The sequence below is a fragment of the Triplophysa rosa genome, linkage group LG16 (genome assembly GCF_024868665.1).
Source record: "Triplophysa rosa linkage group LG16, Trosa_1v2, whole genome shotgun sequence".
NCBI lineage: Eukaryota > Metazoa > Chordata > Actinopteri > Cypriniformes > Nemacheilidae > Triplophysa > Triplophysa rosa.
Window position 1 is genome coordinate 22,503,903 of NC_079905.1, and position 19,301 is coordinate 22,523,203.

The 19,301-nt window shown below is 40.3% G+C and overlaps 1 protein-coding gene across 4 annotated transcripts in view; it reads left to right on the forward strand.

The window, feature by feature from the left end:
* The window catches only part of atf6b (activating transcription factor 6 beta), a 30,472-nt gene extending 24,479 nt beyond the window's left edge, over window positions 1-5,993 (forward strand). For 2 of the 4 annotated variants that reach the window (XM_057354798.1, XM_057354800.1), the window contains 10 exons: window positions 396-559; window positions 1,734-1,913; window positions 1,993-2,075; window positions 2,152-2,328; window positions 2,403-2,510; window positions 2,624-2,720; window positions 3,690-3,760; window positions 3,853-3,952; window positions 4,034-4,118; window positions 4,269-5,993. In XM_057354798.1, the coding sequence (XP_057210781.1) occupies window positions 396-559; window positions 1,734-1,913; window positions 1,993-2,075; window positions 2,152-2,328; window positions 2,403-2,510; window positions 2,624-2,720; window positions 3,690-3,760; window positions 3,853-3,952; window positions 4,034-4,118; window positions 4,269-4,519 (1,316 nt within the window). In that variant the 3' untranslated portion in view covers window positions 4,520-5,993. The remainder of the gene's footprint in view (window positions 1-395; window positions 560-1,733; window positions 1,914-1,992; window positions 2,076-2,151; window positions 2,329-2,402; window positions 2,511-2,623; window positions 2,721-3,689; window positions 3,761-3,852; window positions 3,953-4,033; window positions 4,119-4,268) is intronic. The other 2 variants (XM_057354799.1, XM_057354801.1) reach the window with 1 other exon arrangement.
* Window positions 5,994-19,301: the final 13,308 nt, after the last annotated feature.

Here is a 19,301-nt window from a genome sequence, read left to right on the forward strand (position 1 = left end):
AACTGGCAGCAGACTGACAGTCCAAGCCGTGTAACGTAACGTCATTTAAGATGGATAGTCACTACAGGGCGGAAGTGCATTTTCAGATTTTAACTGAAGATTATGAGGACACATGAATTTTAAAATGAGAATGACCCACTTTGATCAACTCTTTACAATAAACGCTGCAGTATTCCATGAAAAAATACGCTTTGTAATTGATTATTTCACTGGGACTTTAACAATAATCTAAGCAATCTATGACGTTGTGGGGCTTTGTTTTAATTGGCAGATTACAAGATGAGGTCGTTAGAATGTAATGTTCATGCACACTACTTCAGAAATGCAGACATTTAGTAGACGTTTACAAACGTGTTCTGAACATGAACATGCAGTATGCTGTGTGTCTCCTGCAGTGGTTCTGTCTCAGTCGGTTTGTTTGGGTTCTGCTCCGGCTATGGTTAAAGTGGAGCCTTTACCTGCCAGCATTCCTCACTGCACCAGTCCTTCAACACAACAACCGAGCAAACCCATCATCCCAGCATCCACCCTGCCTGCCAACAGCTGCAATGAATTTGATGTAAGTGCGCATTTCTCCTCGCATTAAAGGAGCACTTCTCTCATCATTTATTTACCATCATGCCAACCTGCACGCGTATATGACTTCCTTTAGCTAAACACAAACCTCTTTTGTAACCCCAAAAACACAAACCTCCATAATCTAAGTAATGCATACGACTTCAGTGGGTTAATAGATGCTTTCTGTAAAGAAACAATGGGTTTGTGTAAGAAAAAGGTTTATACGTTTATTCAAATTCTGGTGTGGGCTTTATGATGCGCTTGTGTTATGCGATGTAATGGTTATGATGGGAATTTTATTGGTTGTAATGGGAACAAAAGTCTCTACTGGTGTATGTGTTGGGTTCTGTTGACGAGACCGTTAAATCATACTGAAATAATGTCCAAAACACACTACAAAAAAGGTATTTAATAAAACCTAATGGTTTCCAATAAAGTTTTAATGAAAACCATTAGAATTTTTGTGGTGGTTTTTTTCAGCAGGGTAGTCATACTTTTGTGGTTATTTTGATCAAAGTAACGCAAAAGTAGTGTAACGCATTACAATTCAAATATTGTATATATATTGTAATATAACGAATTACTTTTAAATGACAGTAACTAGTAATCTATACTTTATTACATTTTCGAGGTAACTTGCGCAACACTGTCTAGTAGTAAACTGACAAACTACATAAACACTAAAATATACTTGCTCTTATTTACTAAAGTAATATTTACTATAGTAAGGTTCCAAAACACTATTGTATCTGCAAAAGGAGGAATTTAACTGAAGTTTACCATAGTAAATGATATAATCGTATACTACAGTATGTGGACAAATATACAGTAGAATTATTGTATAGTAAAAGAATGGAAAACACAGAACTCGGAAAAAAAGGAACTTGGCAAAAAATGATATGGCCCTAATTTGCCCAACTGTAACACAAGTGTCCTTCGTCAGTTATCCTACACATACTGTAAATATGTTGTATGTGTATATATCTTTTTCTAATATAACAGACGATTTATACTTATACTGTCTTACAAAGCTTGAAACCTCTCTAGCACCAGTGCTACTTGCAAAAAAGTTTACGTACAGACTTGACTAGCACTGAAAATGATTTGAATATTCTGGGTGGGTTGTTTTGTATTAGAATTGAAAGATGTGTAAAAAAGCCATTTTTCCATCTCAGGTGAAGGTCCTGAAGAGACAGCAGCGAATGATCAAGAACCGTGAATCAGCCTGTCAGAGCCGGAAGAAGAAGAAAGAGTACCTGCAGAATCTGGAGGCTCAGCTCCGAGAGGCGCAGATGGACAACGAGCGGCTGCGCACAGAAAATCAAGCCCTGCGGCTGCGCCTCGCTTCCAAAGAGGTGAGAGAAAAACTTCTGCCACTTCCAAGGGATTCTAAACTGTGTCTCGGTTTGTGATGTTGTGTGTTTTGTGTGACAGGCGAGTGAATCGGGCAACAATAAGAGAGCGGTGTGTGTAATGGGTTTGTTTCTCTTCATCACCTTCACCTTTGGCCCCGTCAGGTAAACACTACAGCGAGAAGTGTGTGAACAAGTTGTTGACGGATACAGAAATACTGATTTGGTTTGTGTCATGTAGTCTCAAAGACAGAAGTCTGGACACTGGCTTAGAGGACGCGGCTGTGCCGCTCGCAGGAAGACACCTGCTAGAATTCCAGAATCATCGAGAGTTGAACATGAAGCACGTGAGCGAGAGATCAGAGAAGACGGAGGGAGAAGATCAAGAAGAACTGGACAAAGAGTCGTATCAGTTCAGGTACATGACTGCACACGCACGCACACACACTCGTATGTGTGATCAGCCCGACCGACCGTCTGTTCTCACGGCAGGAACGACAGCGGTGTGTTCAGCGACGTGAAGGATCTGCTTCTGCAGGATTTAGATCGATACTTCTCTTCACCTGACTGCAGACAGTTCAATCGCTCCGAGTCGCTCAGGTGAGCACGGGAATGTCATCCATGTCACTTCCACATGCCACGCTATGTCTTCATCCTGTTCATGTATTTCACAAACACATCGTGTTTCTTCTGGGTTGTGCTCTCGGTGTCAGGTTGGTGGATGAGTTGCGCGGATGGGTGCACAGACATCAGATCAACCGCAAGTCTGACGGAAAGCCGAAGATCGCGAAGAAGACTAAAATCGCTCAGGTGTGTCGACACGAGCAAAAGCACATTTTGGACACAACCATTGAATGACTACGACTAATGTTGTAAACGAATAGGAAAGTCATGAAAACTGTGAAATTCCATTTTTCTTTGTTACATCGTTCTTATGAATGTTAAAGGGACACTTCACCCCAAAATGAACATTCTGTCATCGTTCGAGTTGTTCCAAATGTGTAGAAATGTCTTTGTTCTGATGAACACAGAGGACGTTATTTGGAAGAATGCTTATAACCAAACAGATCTTGACCCCCATTGACTTGTGTTGAACGCAACAGAAGATATTTGGAAGAATGTAGGACAGCAAACAGTTCTGGGGCACTTTTGACAACCATTGTATTGATCCTACTCTGGGAGTCAATGAAATGTCAGAGAAAGATATTTGGAAGAATGCTTATAAGCAAACAGATCTCGCCCCCCATTGACTGCCATGGTAGGATCAATACAATGGTAGTCAAAAGTGCCCCAGAACCGTTTGCTTATAAGCATTCTTCCAAATATCTTTCTCTGACATTTCAAAGACATTCATACAGATTTGGACCAACTCGAAGGTGAGGAAATAATGACAGAATTTTCATTTTTGGGTGAAGTATCCCTTTAATTGTATCAAAACCAGGTCAGCGCACTCTGGACATTCTCATGAGTTCTTACCTGTTCTCATTTATGATGGACAATCGTTGGCTTTGGCCTCACTCTCCATTATTATAGCCCTAAATTGATCTTTGACACATTCTTAAAATGCACATTTGTCCACTCACTTTCAAATTTGTCCAGAACGTTGTTTTGTAAAGCTACATGTTTACAAAAAGTAAGGTTTACATATAGCCACAGACAGAAATCAACTGAAATGGGTTATTATATTATAGGAAGCTGCTGTCACCTGTGCTTTGTTATTGTTGAAGTATATGCAGCTACCAAAATAATATAATCAAATGTGTTTTTCCCTTCCATCAGCAGAAAGCTCAGCAGAGGAAGACAAATTTTTCCAGGTACCTTCCAGTTCAGGCTCATCGTTCAATCGAAAGGTAACGAACAACTTCCAGCAGCCTTTAAGCAAACCCATCCCGAAGGGACATCAGAGAACCGATGGAGATTTGTTGTTTGTTTGGGCTTTTAGTCAGTTGCAGGTGTTGCCAGGACCAGAGATCAGCTACAGTGATTTTCTCGATGCTATTGATCGGCGAGAGGACACTTTCTATGTGGTTTCGTTCAGACGGGTAAGTCGTCCGTTGAGTGTTTATATTGAAAACAGGAACCGAACGACGTGAAAGGTGTTTATCTGTCTCTGGCTTTTGTAGGATCACCTGCTGCTGCCGGCCATCAGCCACAATAAAACAACAAGACCCAAAATGTCTCTGGTCATGCCTGCCATGGCCATCAACGGTGAGTGATGTAGTTGAGTTTAGCTTAAAGGGCTCTGTCATCACCCTTGCGTTTTTTGACATCGTATCTGAACGCACACGAGAATGAGTCTACGTTAGTTAAATGGCTGATATCATTTTTTGTACTCATGGCTTGTTTGTCTGTGTGCAGATTCTGTGTATAACTCATCTCAGGCCGGTTATGAGATGATGATGCAGGTGGACTGTGAGGTCATGGACACCAGGATTATCCCAATCAAATCCTCGGTAGTCCCGCCCTCTCTCCGAGACCCTCCCCCATCCCCGCCTCCTCACCACGGCAACCACACCTCCCTCCGCAGCAGAAACCCCCATTCCCATGGTAATGGGGCGGCGAGGCGGAGGGGAATGGGTTATTTCATCAGTCAGGGCGGATCCGTTTGAGAGGGTACTGTAATGGAGGATACACACTGTTAAAAGCTGAGAAAACTGGGGATTTTTTTTTAGGATACATGCACAATATGTATACAGTTGTTTAGCAAAAAAATATGATGAATGTACCCTCATAAAGTCTGATCACAACAGAACACACTTCACAATACAGCACTGAGACAAAAACGTCTAAGCATCGCTTTCTCCAGACCATCAAAAACAGTTCATTGCACTTAATGCGGCGAGCACAGCGTCTTCCTAAGGTGGGATGCATACGGACGTTTAGCCCCAGCCCCGTTCATGCTTTTATCCCCTATGCCATTCATCATCTACTGTCTTTTTTTATACGTTCTATATTCGTTTATTTTTTACAGATTTTTATTAAGATTATTTAAAAGAATGAAATTGAGTTAGATGTGTGTACTAAATTCATTAGGATATCATTCTGGGTCTTTTCTCGCCCATCACTGGCAGGCATTTAAACACACGTACTGTATATATTCGTCCGTTTCCTTGTTTGCAAACATCAAATCTCTAGTTTTCATGAATTCCTTGGCCTTATGATGCACGTGCTGTCCTGTTGTCAGATCGAAATGATTTCCACACGGAAACTGACGGTCACATGAACTGATGTTTGATATTCAGGAGCAGATTTGCAGTGTGAATGAAGGAGCTTGTGTGTTTGTGTGTGTGTGCGCGCTTGTCATTGGACGCGCTGTAAGAATATTCCCTCTTTTTGCATGTTGTGGGTTTTTTAGGATTTTATGTTTTGAATCTTGAACGACACTTGAATGTGTCGCTACTTGACACAAACCACTATGATTTTAGTTCCCTTGTTTAGTGCTCTCGCTAGGACTTACGGCTGATGTTTTCAAGCTGTATGAGAAACGTAAAAAGATTAAATGGAAGATGTCATATGTCATCTATTGCTACAGTACTCGTGAATTTTTTACATCACTGATTTGGTTTCATTTATCATGCATTATTCGTTGAAGTCCATTTTTACCAATCAAATGCTATTTATGTTTGTGGCTGATTTTAGATTTTGACAAAGCTGGAAGAATTTGTTAACAAGGTGGTTTCAGTGATCCAAATAACACACTGTAGTACTCTTGCCATCAACTCTTTTATTGAAATGCTTTCATAAGTAAAGGGAACATGTGGTTTGAAGTAAATGTAGCATTTCGAGACTTTTCTGTAAAATTATGATGGGATGTTTTCTTGTTTTGCATCGAAATCCTTTGCGGTCATCGTGGCTTCCATCAAACATTGCAGTAATGCAAGGATGGTGGCATATTCATCCGAAACATTCCCAAGATGCTCTCGTACTTCTGTGATGGAGCAATGGTGTATGGACATTTAAACCTGCTTTTTTACTTTTTTATTTAAATGAGCTTCACAATAAAAACAGGTTCATTTTCTCTTCCGGACTGTATAAAACGTTTGAGCTTCATTGTAGAGAAGAAAATAAATGTGTTAAACACAACAGTGTATTGTGTAAGTGCTTGTTGTCTATACAGTAGAGTAATCTGAAAGTGTGGTTTTGGACTGAATATACATGCATGTTATTTTGAGAAGTTTAAGATTACTCAAAATGTTAACACATCTGATTGAGAATAACAAACAGGTTTAGTTCAGACTTTATTGGTTAATGAACTGCAAAGACCGCTCAGTTTTATGAGTTTTTATTAATGCACTCGCCTGGGCAGCAGCATTTATTTAGTAGGAATTGTGTGATATCCAGATATCGTCCCACCAATAGAACCCAACACATGCTTCCATTAAAACCAATACAATTCCACGTTCAATCCATTAAGATGTCTGTGATGGTTTCTGTGCACCCAGGCACAAAAGAGCTTCCCAATTTCATGGAAACGGCAACTTTCAATAAATTCAGTTTGGACTACTCAACAGTAGATATGTGAAAACCTTAAGTAGCACGGGAACATTTTTAGTAAAAGACAAAAATACATTGTGTGGGTCAAAGTTGTGCAGTTGTGGCCTTGACCAGTCTTGAAATAAAATCCCAAGTCTGAGAGCGAGACGAGACTGAAACCAAATGCAGTTGAGACAGCGATAAGGCCAGTCTTGAGTACAACACTGCAAGCACCAGCATTATGTTAATGAGGTTTGTTTCTTGTGTATGTATGGGTTTTGATGGCAAAGTTGCCACTAAAGGAGACCAACCCTGACCAACTCAAATCAAAGGATTGAGTGAAAAAATTGTTAAAAACCTTTAAGATCAATAAAGACCCTCCTGACTTAAGTTGTCATATTTTATGCAGGTTAAATTATGCCCGCTCGAGTGACCTCAGACCCTCCGAAAGCAGTTCTGTGTAAATGAAATTCAGTGTCTAATTGCCTATTTTTGTTGTTGTAGAGCATACAATTTATAATTTCGTTTTCGAGATGTGTTCAAACGCATTATTATTCCATATTTTGCATTATTAATGACATGAAATATTATTTAAATATTAATAACGTTAAAAAACCTCAATGTTATTCATGAAATTGTTGAGAGGACTGGATAGATAACGGTGCTGTGAAATAGCCGATGTCCAGCAGAGGGCGGTCAGCAGAAGGGAGGCAGACTGGCTCAGTAGCTTCCAAAATGATGTTCGAGCCAGAGGAAACAGAAGAACATTTCTCTTGCTCTCGCTTTCTGTAGACCTATTCTTTAAACGTTGGTATACTTGTTGATGTGGAAATAACAGTTTTTTTCTTGTAACAGTGAGTAAAACCTTGTCACCAACACTATGCAAGTCCTGATTTGAACTCTAAACCCATGCTTCATACGTGACTGATGAATTTGCACGTGGTTTATCATAAAGCATATTGAAACGCTGCATAGAAATATAAACAACATTCAAAACTTGATTTTCACCACAGGGCTTCACCCTAGTGTAAGATACATGAATACAGCGATACACCCCTGTAGGTGTCTGTTTTTTAAAGTTCTTGTTACTTGCTTTCTCTTCTTTCATTTTTTATTTCTTATTGACTATTTAAATCAGTCCCACATTACTGACCATGTCATTTTTAGGTTGTTGTGCCCAGGTTGACATCCACTCACACGCATGCCTTTAGATGGGGCTCGTCCGTGATCATATTAACAGATCCCTGAATAGAATCTTTTTTCTCCCTCTGGATGTGTGTGCTCCAATGACACTGCGCTTTGCTTTGCTATTGGCAGCAGGAAGTTGCGCTAGTGTGGGTGTATTATTTAAGCTTCACGGAAGCATTTAATTTACAGAAGTTAAATACCAAGTAAAAATGAATTTTGTATAATACGTTCCCATTCATGTAAACTACTGGAGCTACTCAAGGCAGTAAATGAATCAATTGAAGAATGCGTCCAACTGCTCTATATGCAAGAAAGGACTAACGGTCACACTGCGATGCAATGTAATTAAAGGGACCCACCGGCGTTTTTTGTTACATTTTGTTATGATTGACTCACCATTGAGTCGTTCCACAACCCTCAGACCTCCGTTCATCTTCAGAACATAAATGAAGATACAGTAGTTTTGACGAGCTCCGAGAGCCATGTAACTGACGTTCAAACACAATTTTCCTGATTTCTGCAGTCTCCAATGGGCCATTCTCTGCATGCGTGCACAGGAGCTGGCGTTCATAACAACGTGACGCAGGGTTTCGGCGTTGACAACGCATGTGTGTTGAGTAGACACAGGAGCCTGCGTTGTACGTCAGCACCACACGCACGCGTCACTCCGTAGACTGACGTGGAAGTCAGGAAATTGTTCTTATTTTTGTTTTATTGTGCACAAAAAGTATTATTGTTGAACCACTGGGAGCACATTTTATACGATGTCTTTCTGCGCTTTGAATCTTAATTTGTGTTCCGAAGATGAACAGAGGTTGTGGAACGACTCAAAGGTGAGTAAATTGTGACAGATTTTGTTTTGCAGAGGGTCCCTTTAAGTCATCAAGCTTCAAAACAGTCCATCGTAATATTTTGGGATTTGGGATGAGCAATCCCATCACCTCCTTGGCCTGCAACCTCAGCTCCTCTACTGGCTTCATCTCTGCAGTCTCCATACCCATCTACCCCCCTGGTCTCCAGTTCCACTGGCTCCGCCCTGGTTTTAGCCCCGCTGTTTCCAGTCCCCAGTCCTGTCAACGCCCTCTTGGTCACCTGGTCTGCCAGATCCATGGTGCTCGGTGTGTCCTTACTCCTCTTCTCCATGATCCTGATCCCCCTCTCCTTTTAAAAAGCTTCGAGTGCTGTCTATTATTATTATTATTTAAGAGCATGTGTAGTTACCACGGCAACAGCGTTTCACAAAACCAGTCAGAAACTGCACATCTTGTCCAAAGACCGTTTGGGCTTTTTCTCAACAGGGTTTCACGAGGACTGTGGCAGCTGCCCATTTTGGCTTGGATAGTCTGAGTGATGGAAAAAGAGACTAGGACACACAAGGAAAGATGTGTGTGGGAGAAACCCTATAAAGTGTGTTATGATCAGAGATCATAAATGACAGTCATGAGGCTCCCAGTGAAGCCTGCAATGTAGATTAATACAAAAAACACACAAACACATACAAAAACGTGAATTTGTCTAGTGAAGGAGGAACAGAAACAGATAATAAAGTAAAACTGCAAAACGGCACAATGGAGCTTTACGTTTTCAGACAATCTGTTTTTTTTCTTACTGAAAATAGTGTGGATTCTCACATCGGTTTGTTCTAGTTAATGCCTCTCTCATTAAAATTAACCGTAGCTTTCTTATAGTAAAAATGTAGTAACCATGTCTTTAAGCAAGTCATGAAGCACTTTATTCAAAATGATAACATAACAGAATGAGGTGATCAGAAATGTTGGACCTTTCTGACATTATTTCTGTTGTCAGTACAACAAATAAATATATATGAAAAATACTAGATACAGATGAAATTCAAGACAAAAAAATAAAGGAGCCAAGCAAAACTAACATAAGATCTGTTTCAATAAACAGAAGTTAACAACCTCACTGGCTTGCCCAAATCACAGCTGCTTCTGTCTGACGTCTGTGCTGTTCTTTAATAGCTCTATAACCCCTAGAAGGGAAATGATCTTGCTTCACTTCACGAGACCATGAAAGACAGTCCAGCACTGCTGTAATGCATTAACAGTTTCTCACAACCATGGCTTTATGTGTCACCTATTGACCTCTGAGACAGAGGACAGTGGAAGTGCACAGAATCTTTAGAACCTGTAAAATCATATGGCCCAGGCTCAACGCGTTATGCACACTGTGTTCAAGTGGTGACACATTTTAACCCACATTCATGTCATTCTCATAATGCTGAATTCTACCAACTGGGAATTGTTACTAACTGGCAAAACAGCTTGTAGGAACGTATGAGTTTTACTCTCACTGAGGCAAATCAATCAACCAAATAGCACATATAGTATTCCCGAAAAAAACATCTTAAGACAGTTCTCAAGATTGATGTTAGGACAAAAATTAAGAAGAATCCAAATTCTCAAAACACAAGCTGTCGTAAATATCATCTTAAAATTAAGACGTAGCCAACGGGTTGGCGGGTTTGGTTGTTTCACATGTGACGTGTATTGTATTGAGCCAGAATCATAATTTTGATGTTTACTTGCCATTAAGGAATACTTATTTTGATATAATATGATAAGGTCTAGCGACTCTCCTGTTTTTGCCAAGTGGTTGATGTCCTTAGGGCAACATCATGTTGACCCTGGGACAACATTTAAATCAACCAATCAGATTTCAGAAATACGTTTACAGTTTATTTTCAATTTAATCTTCCAACCAGGATTAGATGCTGCTAGACCATTGTTTTTCACTTATTATTTCCCTCTGATTTGAGGGGTAAGTTATGGTTAGGGTTGGGGTGGGTTTAGGTTTTATTTATAAAAATGTTGTCCTTAGGTCAACTAAATATGTTGCCCCGAGGACATCAACCACTTGGCAAAATCAGGTCGAGCAAGGTCTAGCTCCCTTACTTTAGCTTTCATTATTAAAAACGGAGTGAGTTTTACATTATTCTGGGATAAAGTGACTCGAAACGGAGAGGGTCACAAGTATTATGCCGTAGTAAGACACAAAAAGTTTTCAGGGAAAGAGCACACGGATAAAATAGCAGGTAAACAGACTTTAGTGAGCTGACACACACAGAGAAATGTCCAGGTTTGTGCAAGAGGAAGTCCCTGGGGGGACAGCAGGCTAGAATTACTCTACCCGAGGAGAGAGAGCGGACTGCCAGTTGCTGGCTAACCACCTCCGGGGCTCTGGACCCACACAAAGGGGAGACCTGACTCTGAGGAATGTAATCCATGAGCGAGAGAGGCAGTTCAAATGAGAGCTCAATGTCCGAGCCGACAGTCGTAACACCTGGAGTGCCAACTTCCCCAGGCGAGGGAAAACCAGTCCAGTCCCAGAGCTGGTGACCGAGGACGGGGTGAAGAGTCCGCTTTGGGGACCGAGGGGATAGAGGTGGCTGGTTGCTGGATGCCCGGGCGGGCAGGCGGAGAGCCGGAGCACAACTGAGAGAAAACAAGGTGGGTGAAAAAACCCGGAGCCTGGGCAGACACAAAAAAACGAAAGAGTTAATAATTCCTAAATAGGAGAAAATAAACCATCCACTGGAACGACAGGGGAAAAAATAATCCACAGGTTGAAAAGTAATCCAAGCAGATAAAAACATCCACACGACGAGACATAGAGATAATCACTAGAGATAAACTCTATTACAGGGCAACTTATGCTGATATGGTATAAATGTCAAATGATGATCACACACAGGGCAAAGAAATTAGGAGGCATAAATAGGGCGAAATAAACGAGAACACCAGGTGAGGGGAATAAGCATTAATATGGGAATGAGTGAAGAGGCGAGAGTCTTTAAACGGCTTAATGCCGTTTAACACATCACATGCTAATATATTGTATACAGTCTATATAAGAATGCGATGTGCTTGTTACACACATAAAGTTTATTGTATAGATAAACAAATACAGTTACCACATGAGCAAGCTAGTGTAATCATATTATTTTATTCTTACGACAAAAATTAATTTGTTCTTAAGAAAAAAAATCAGAACGTTTTAAGAAATGTTTGCGAATCGCACTTACGAACATTCTTACGAACTTCCTATGATTTATCTTAAGAACAATCTTATAATTTATCTTAAGAACAGTTTCGTGAATCCGGCCCCTGGTCCGAACATTCAGTTGTGGCTGTGTAATACATTCAATTCAATTCAATTCAATTTTATTTATATAACGCTTTTCACAATGTGCATTGTTCCAAAGCAGCTTTACAGGAGCAAATAAGAAAAACACAGAAAGGTAAAACACAGCACAGTGCGTGGTGTTTATAGACCAAGCAAGATCATTATAATAAATAATATCTAATAAATAAATGAATAAATAAATAAATAAATGCAGTCTCCCGGTGAGCAAGCCAACACTGCACTGCACTGCTCTGCTGTGGCGAGGAACCCAAACTCCAATGATGAATAATGGAGAAAAAAAAACCTCGGGAGAAACCAGGCTCAGCCGGGAGGGCCAGATCTCCTCTCACGTGTCATAGCTGCAATCAGTGACCCCGACCAAAGCCACCGAGCAACGTCCACGAAGAACAGGGAGAGCCCACGAGCCGCGACCCAGGAAGCCCCTCCCGCCGAAACCGTGCAGGTCCAACCCGGTCCCATTCCGCGATCAACAACAGAGAACAGAGGAACAACCAGGGAAAAGTAGTAATGGCATATTTAACTTTATTCCTCTGTTGTCCGACATCGACCACAAAACAAGACCAACCAGACCAGACCCACACAGTCCCAACAAATGAAACGCCCCGAACCACAACCAACAAGCCCCCCCCACTCCCTACAACACCCACCCAGCTACCTCCAATCAAAGTCACTGAGTTCAGCCTTAACTTCAAACTTCTGTCTTGTGATGTAAGTTTAGCATTAAATACCAAGTATTGTAAATTTAGCATTTATGTGACAGGTAGTCCGTCTTGCTCTCGGTTGGGGATGGAATTGTCTGAGCTGGGCCGGCCAGATGGTCGCCTTTTCCTTGGGTGGTGAAGGAATCATGCCATTCTTCGAGATCTATTTGTCAGCATCATTAGTTAGAAGTTAGCATCATTTAGGTCCTATTAACCCAGCCATTATCACTTTATGTAAATCAAGAAACTATGTATAAATCCAATGTGGAGTGCCACAAAGATCAGTTCTAGACCCTCCTCCCTTTCCATCCTTTTCCCATGCACATAACCAAAAAATGGAATAACAAATCCAACTCTGTAACTTTACAGACTGTATTAATGACTGTATCAAAGAATGAATTCCAACCACATGGCAAACATTGCCAGTCTAGAAGTGAAGAAATCCAGTCTCCAATGTGAAGACCATGACAAGCACATGGCACCAATAGAAATAAAAGGCCATATGCTCACCATAAAACAAAGGACAAGACCCAGAGCTTGAGTTCAGATCCTGATACCAAAGACAAAACCCAATCTAATAACAAAGTGTAATGTCCCTGGCATTAGTTTGATTTAAACATCATGCAATTGAATCTGTTGTATTGGAATGTATGTGTGTTTTTGTTTGCTTCCAGAATCAGCACCGGTAGGTGCTGCTGATTATGCAGTTTGGAGTGGAAACAAGCAGATTGAAGATGTTCATGCTACAGGCGTTGCTGTGTGCTTGTGCATTACATTTACATTTAAATTTATTCATTTAGAATCCAAAAGCGACTTACAAGTTGGAGAGCATATAAACATTTTGTCACACGTTAAACAGTACGTTTAGTTTACAAGGGCCATGCTACTAGGAGGATTAAAGCTGGAGTAAGCAAAGGGGAGAATGAACTTTTTTTTTTGACAGACAGACAGACAGACAGAGTTACTGGTTAGTCAAATAAATGTGGAACAGGTAAGGCATTGCGCTTAGTGAGTTTTTCTCTTAGCTTGCGTGAAATGGATTTCCCTAAATTGACTTATAAGTAATTGTAACTCCTTGCAAACTTATTTTGTGGTGATTTTTTGTTTGTGTCCTCCTGTTTGTAATAACAGGGAGGTTAGACTGTGTTGTTTTTAAAATTTTACAAGATCCAAAATGTAATGCTTTGACAAAAAATGTAAAGTAATAAAACATAAACATACTACTTGCTCCAACACAAGACACGGGACTATAAAGATCATGTCACACAACACTGGACAGTAAACCCCTCAACATGTCTTTTTTATAGTTTGAAATGTTCAAAGTAAAATATATATTTTATGTTTTATACACTGTACAATTCCTGCAAAATACACATTATGAAATTGCTTTACAAATAATATTAAACTGACCCATGAGGCCAATCAAGTCTCATAATTTACATTTGGAAAAAAATACTGTATGTGTGTCAACATCAACAACATTTTTGGATGTCCATTAAACAAGAGTAGAAGCTTAGCAGAAAACATGGTGGATAGCAACAGTTGTTAGGTAGCATTTGGCTACCTATGCTTACTGCTTAAACATGTTCAACCTTAGAACCATATAAAGCTTATGCACAAGGTCATGTTCAGTGCAAACAGCTGTTTGATGTTAATGTTGTTTGTCCCCGAGAGGGTCTGTGCTTCACAAAGAGCAGAGATCAGACTTGGTCTGATCATTATATATTCCGCACCCAGAATAAGACAGACATTCACCTGGAATCGATTAACCTGACAGTTGTGTTTCAGGGTCTTTGTGCAGTCATGAGTCCACTATAAAAAAGGGTTTCCCTCCAGGACCAGATGTTCTGCAGTGATGTCTCAGCTGTTCTGAAATATGCATTTATAATCTAACCCAGGCAGACACCCACATCAGAAAGAGGTTACAGATTTATACACACACTGAGACATAAACCAAACACACGCACGTCAACTTTGCCATTTCAATAATCGATGACTTAAAACATTGACAAACTGACCTGGTCTGTGTATGATCAATAATTTGAAAATAGGAAACAATACATCACAAAATATTTTGTAACATTTATTAATACACATCATGTACAGCATTACACTAACATGTGTCATTTGATAACTCTACATTCTTTACATATGTGGGCGGTTTTAGCTGCATGTTAAAATAACGAGGAGCTAAGCTCACCAAATATGGTTCTACACCAGATCTATCAAGATCACAACCATGAAATGAGTTATTTAAAACATCAATTTCAGTCAAGGAATTAGTTTAGCTCAAAGGAAAATACCTATAATAATCGTGATCAAACATACATATTTTACACTCTCTGATTAGTAATATAAAGTATAACAATATTTGTATGCATTCATCCAGCGAATGCATCAATGATATTATACACTTTACGTTATTTCATGGCCATAAGTAACGTGACTTTACCAAACAGGATTTAGAGCAAAGGTAGCGTGGATCAAACACAGTTTAAGGGACCAAGTATATGAGCCGAACACAGAAAACCCTTCACACGTGAACATATGGTTATTTATTAAACTCTACTCTACATGGTAAACATAATGATGATCGCATAAACACAAACAATAGCCTACATGAAACATGAAACACAAACGCGCTAGGGAGCAAGAGAGAGAGAGCATGGCCGCGAGGCAGGTAAAACATTTCTGAACACCAATAACAATCATCTTTAACAAAGAGGCACGAACTTAACGCAGCTATTCTATGTATAGAATCGGATACTTGCGAGCTCTGTGCTGGACCAATATCCGTACGCGCGTGTAGAGATGGAAATGTTCAAATGGTTTCAGAATGCAATCGGCCGCATGGCTCAGCCAGGTGTGCGAGGCAGCAGAAGTCCATTGTTCCTTCTTTTCCCCCAGTGGGGGGAAAAGGGCAGTCTCCAAAGAGACGCCACGAACCAGTTTCTGGTGAGGGCAGGTATAGAGAAAAAGGCCAAGCTTCGTTTCCAGAGCAGGCTCGATATTTAACTTCATGAGAGGGCATGCCCACCTGAGTTTGAATCGACCAATCAGAGTTGAGCAGGGAAGAGGTTCTTTGTCCACTCAACAGCTAATTTGCATCTTTATGAACTCCTAGCAACTTTACAAAATACCAGTCCAAATTATAACAATGAAAAGAAAGTGTTCTATGGTCACACAATATATATAAACAAGGAGGAATTGTAAAGACAAACATTTAGATATAAAAAATGCTAAGGTTTGAATTGCATCAAGTCATGATTCATTCGGATGTACGAATACAAACAAAGCCTGAATTAAACTTGCCTATTTAACAGTTACAGATTATTTAAAATGGCAAAAGCGCCAACATATAACATAGATATTTACATATATGTGACCCTGGATCACAAAACCAGTCTTAAGTAGCACGGGAACATTTTTAGTAAAAGACAAAAATACATTGTGTGGGTCAAAATTATCGATTTTTCTTTTATGGCCAAAATCATTAGGATATTAAGTAAAGATCATGTTCCATGAAGATATTTTGTAAATTTCCTACCTTAAATATATAAAAATGTTATTTTTGTGAGTGGATGGTCTGCCACAGTGCCCCTGATTAACAACTTCAAAGGCAATTTTCTCAATGTTTTGATTTTTTTGCACTCTCAGATTCCTGAGTTTTAAACGGTTGTATCTCAGCCAGATATTGTCATATTCTAACAACTCGTATATCTATAGAAAGTTTATTTATTCAGCTTTCAGATTATGTAAAAATCTCAATTTTGAAAAATTGACCCATAAGACTGGTTTTGTTGTCCAGGGTCACATATTTATAGAAAAGGACAGTTTAGTGTAGTTTTGTCAGAGAAGTTTCTCTGGATAGCCTCTGAGACTTTTCACATCTCCTTTCCTTGTTTTGAAGCTTAGGAGTCGTAAATATCCCACAGAGGAACAAAAGGGTTATCAGCACTTTAAGTGAGAGCAGGTTTGGCTCTGGTCTTTTGATGTTGATATCAAGAAACCTGGACAAAAGAGAGTGGAGGGGGTTTATGGCTCTTCTTTTAATGATTCCGACCATTTGGTTTATGTGGGGTCTCGGATCTGAGCACTTGTTTGTTTTGTTTCATGTCGAACACATGGTACAGCTTGACAGCTCTCCATGTGCTCGGTGTCTTCATGACAGCCCGCCCCTCCTGTCGGTAATTACTACCTCATTATTGTTTCACTCCCTTCACCTGGGTTGGCTCCGGTTTTCTCTCTTCCCTCCTGGTTTCTCCTTTTCTCCCGTGATTCATTTCCTTTTTAAACCCTCTTGTACCTCCGTCCTTTGTCAGATCGTCAGTGTTATTTCCAGCGATTTACCGATCGCTTATCTTGTCTTGGGTATCATGTTAATCACCTCTTTTTCGTCCAGGCTCCTGAGTTGTGTTTGCCACGTGGTGTTCTTCTTGTCTGCCTGCAGCATCAGACTCGCTGCACGTATCCTATTATCTGCCTGGTCGGTCGGGCAGCTCTGGAGGGATTGGACTGCTTTGGAATACAACCCTCCTGCCGGTTTAAGTGAACTCTCATCCCAGTATCTCTACCCTGTCAGTCTAGTGGATTCGTGTTGGAATACGTCTCTCCTGTCGGACTAAGTGATTTTCATCCAAGTATCTCTCCCCTGTCGGTCTAGTGGACTCTCCTGGTAAAGTATTCTCCTGTCGGTCTTGTGGGTCCTCAGTTGGAACATTAGTCTCCTGTTGGCCTAGTGGTTTGTTCAGTTACCTGTTCGCTAATGGATTATTGAACACCCTTTAAGGATTTACCTCCCGATTCTCTCATTGGACTTTTTGCCCAGAGAATTCTCTGGCCCTGTCTCCACACCCCCACGCCCGTGGGTGCAACCCTCTGCCTCACACTCAGTTGCGGCCTGGCCGCTGGATACAAGACTCATTGCCTCCTTCCCCTTTTTTGGCGTCTGACACTCTATGGCGACTCGCCTATCATACATATTTCTGGGTTTCTGATTTATCGCCGCTTGACGGTCCTCTGTTGTGTTGATTATCCCTGTTGTATCTGCTGAAGTCAGGCGTTAATTAAAGATTCTTACTACCCTGTTTTTGACTCCCGAGTTTCCCTTCCAGAACCCTAACAGGTTTATGCCAAGTCTCTACACATATTTAAGAAATTCTACTTAATCAAATACAAAATTGATGAAAAATGTAGAAAACATTTCAGTAAATGAGAGACATACAGATTGGTGAAACTGAATCATTATTATTGGTTCTACAATGTTTCATGACAATTTTTCAAATGTGTGGTGACCAAAAATTACACTATAAAATGTTGAGTTATATCAACCCAGCGTTAGGTCAAAAATGGACAAACCCAACCACTGGGTTATAAATTAACATATGTTGGGTTGTTTTAACCCTTTGTTAGGTCAAATATTACGGTGGCCCTGAACCGCAAGGCCAAAAACTGTATTTTGTTTGAATGGGATAGCTACTGCTGGACAAAACCCCTGTCAATCAAGATATCCAGGACGCGAGGAAGGACATTGATATGCGATACAGAGCATATTCATTAATTAACTTTCAACGGCCACATTTTGTTAATGAAGTTAAAACAGGCTCATCTTACATTAGGAATAGATGCGTGTCCGGTGCGCTACTGTTTCACATTGGACGAATGAGCACGCATGGTGCAGCTGAAACGCGAGTGCCTGTGTACCATCCGTTTTCCCCTCACGTGATGCATACAATATAAGCATGTAACATGTACTTGTATCTGTTTTGTTCTCCCGTTTGTTTATAAACATAAGCATATAACAATGCTGTGAATACGCGCATCTGGCGCGTGCGCTGTGGCCGAGTTGTTGCAACTGCACCGCATCACTTTGCCACCGGTGGTCCGCCACTGGCCCGCTGACCATAGGCTATGTTGGCTGGGGATGGGCAAACGGGACAGCGAGAGGCTCGCCACCGTTGCGCTTGTTTAGATTAATATACAACTAAAACCAACTCCAGCTGTTCAGATGCAGAACCCTCTAAAAAACACCTCCCTCACACAGTATAGGCTACATTAATCAAATAATATTGCTTTTAAACCTGCTGAATACCACACTCTGCCCGGTCTGAAATGTCTGGTATTGCTAAATGTAAATGTAGGACCCTGATAAAGTCCTCTGAACTTCATAGAACCTTATCACGTCTTGAGTCGCGTAATTGTTTTATACAAGGTGGTCAGGCATTGGATTTCATGCATACTGATAGTGACACCTGCTGGCCGAAGTTGGTACCGCATGCTAATGTTAGCTAGCCATCATTTTTAGCCATCATTTTTTTCTCGCTTGTGTTGCTCTTGGAGGAAAAAAGTTTTGAAGAGCGAAAAAAAAGTTTTGAAAAATGAAAAAAAAGTTTCAAGGAGAGAGGAAAAAATCTGACAGACAGAGAGAGACAGAGAGATAAAGTCTTCGGACTTAGGCTCAGAAAGGGTCTAGGACACTGTTTTTATTTTTCTCCCCGCAATTTTTTTTCTTCCTTGCGGTTCAGGGCCACCGTAAAATATAAACATTTTGTTTGTTAACTTAACTCAACTAATGGGTGTGTCCATTTTTTACCCAATTATGGATTAAAATAACACAACTTTTTTTGAGTGTAGGTTGTCTGTACATTATATTGTTTGTTTACATTTCTATATGTTATGTACTGATCACTAAATAAGCTCTCAATATTAATGCGCTTCTCTCAAAAACATGTGGTTTTGATTTATAAAAGGCACAGTTTGTAATTTTTACTACTAGACGTCACATATTCAAAACAATAACAAAGGCGTAACACTGTGCTAGTGGTACTACAGATACATTTTATGATGGTTGTTTGTATCTTTT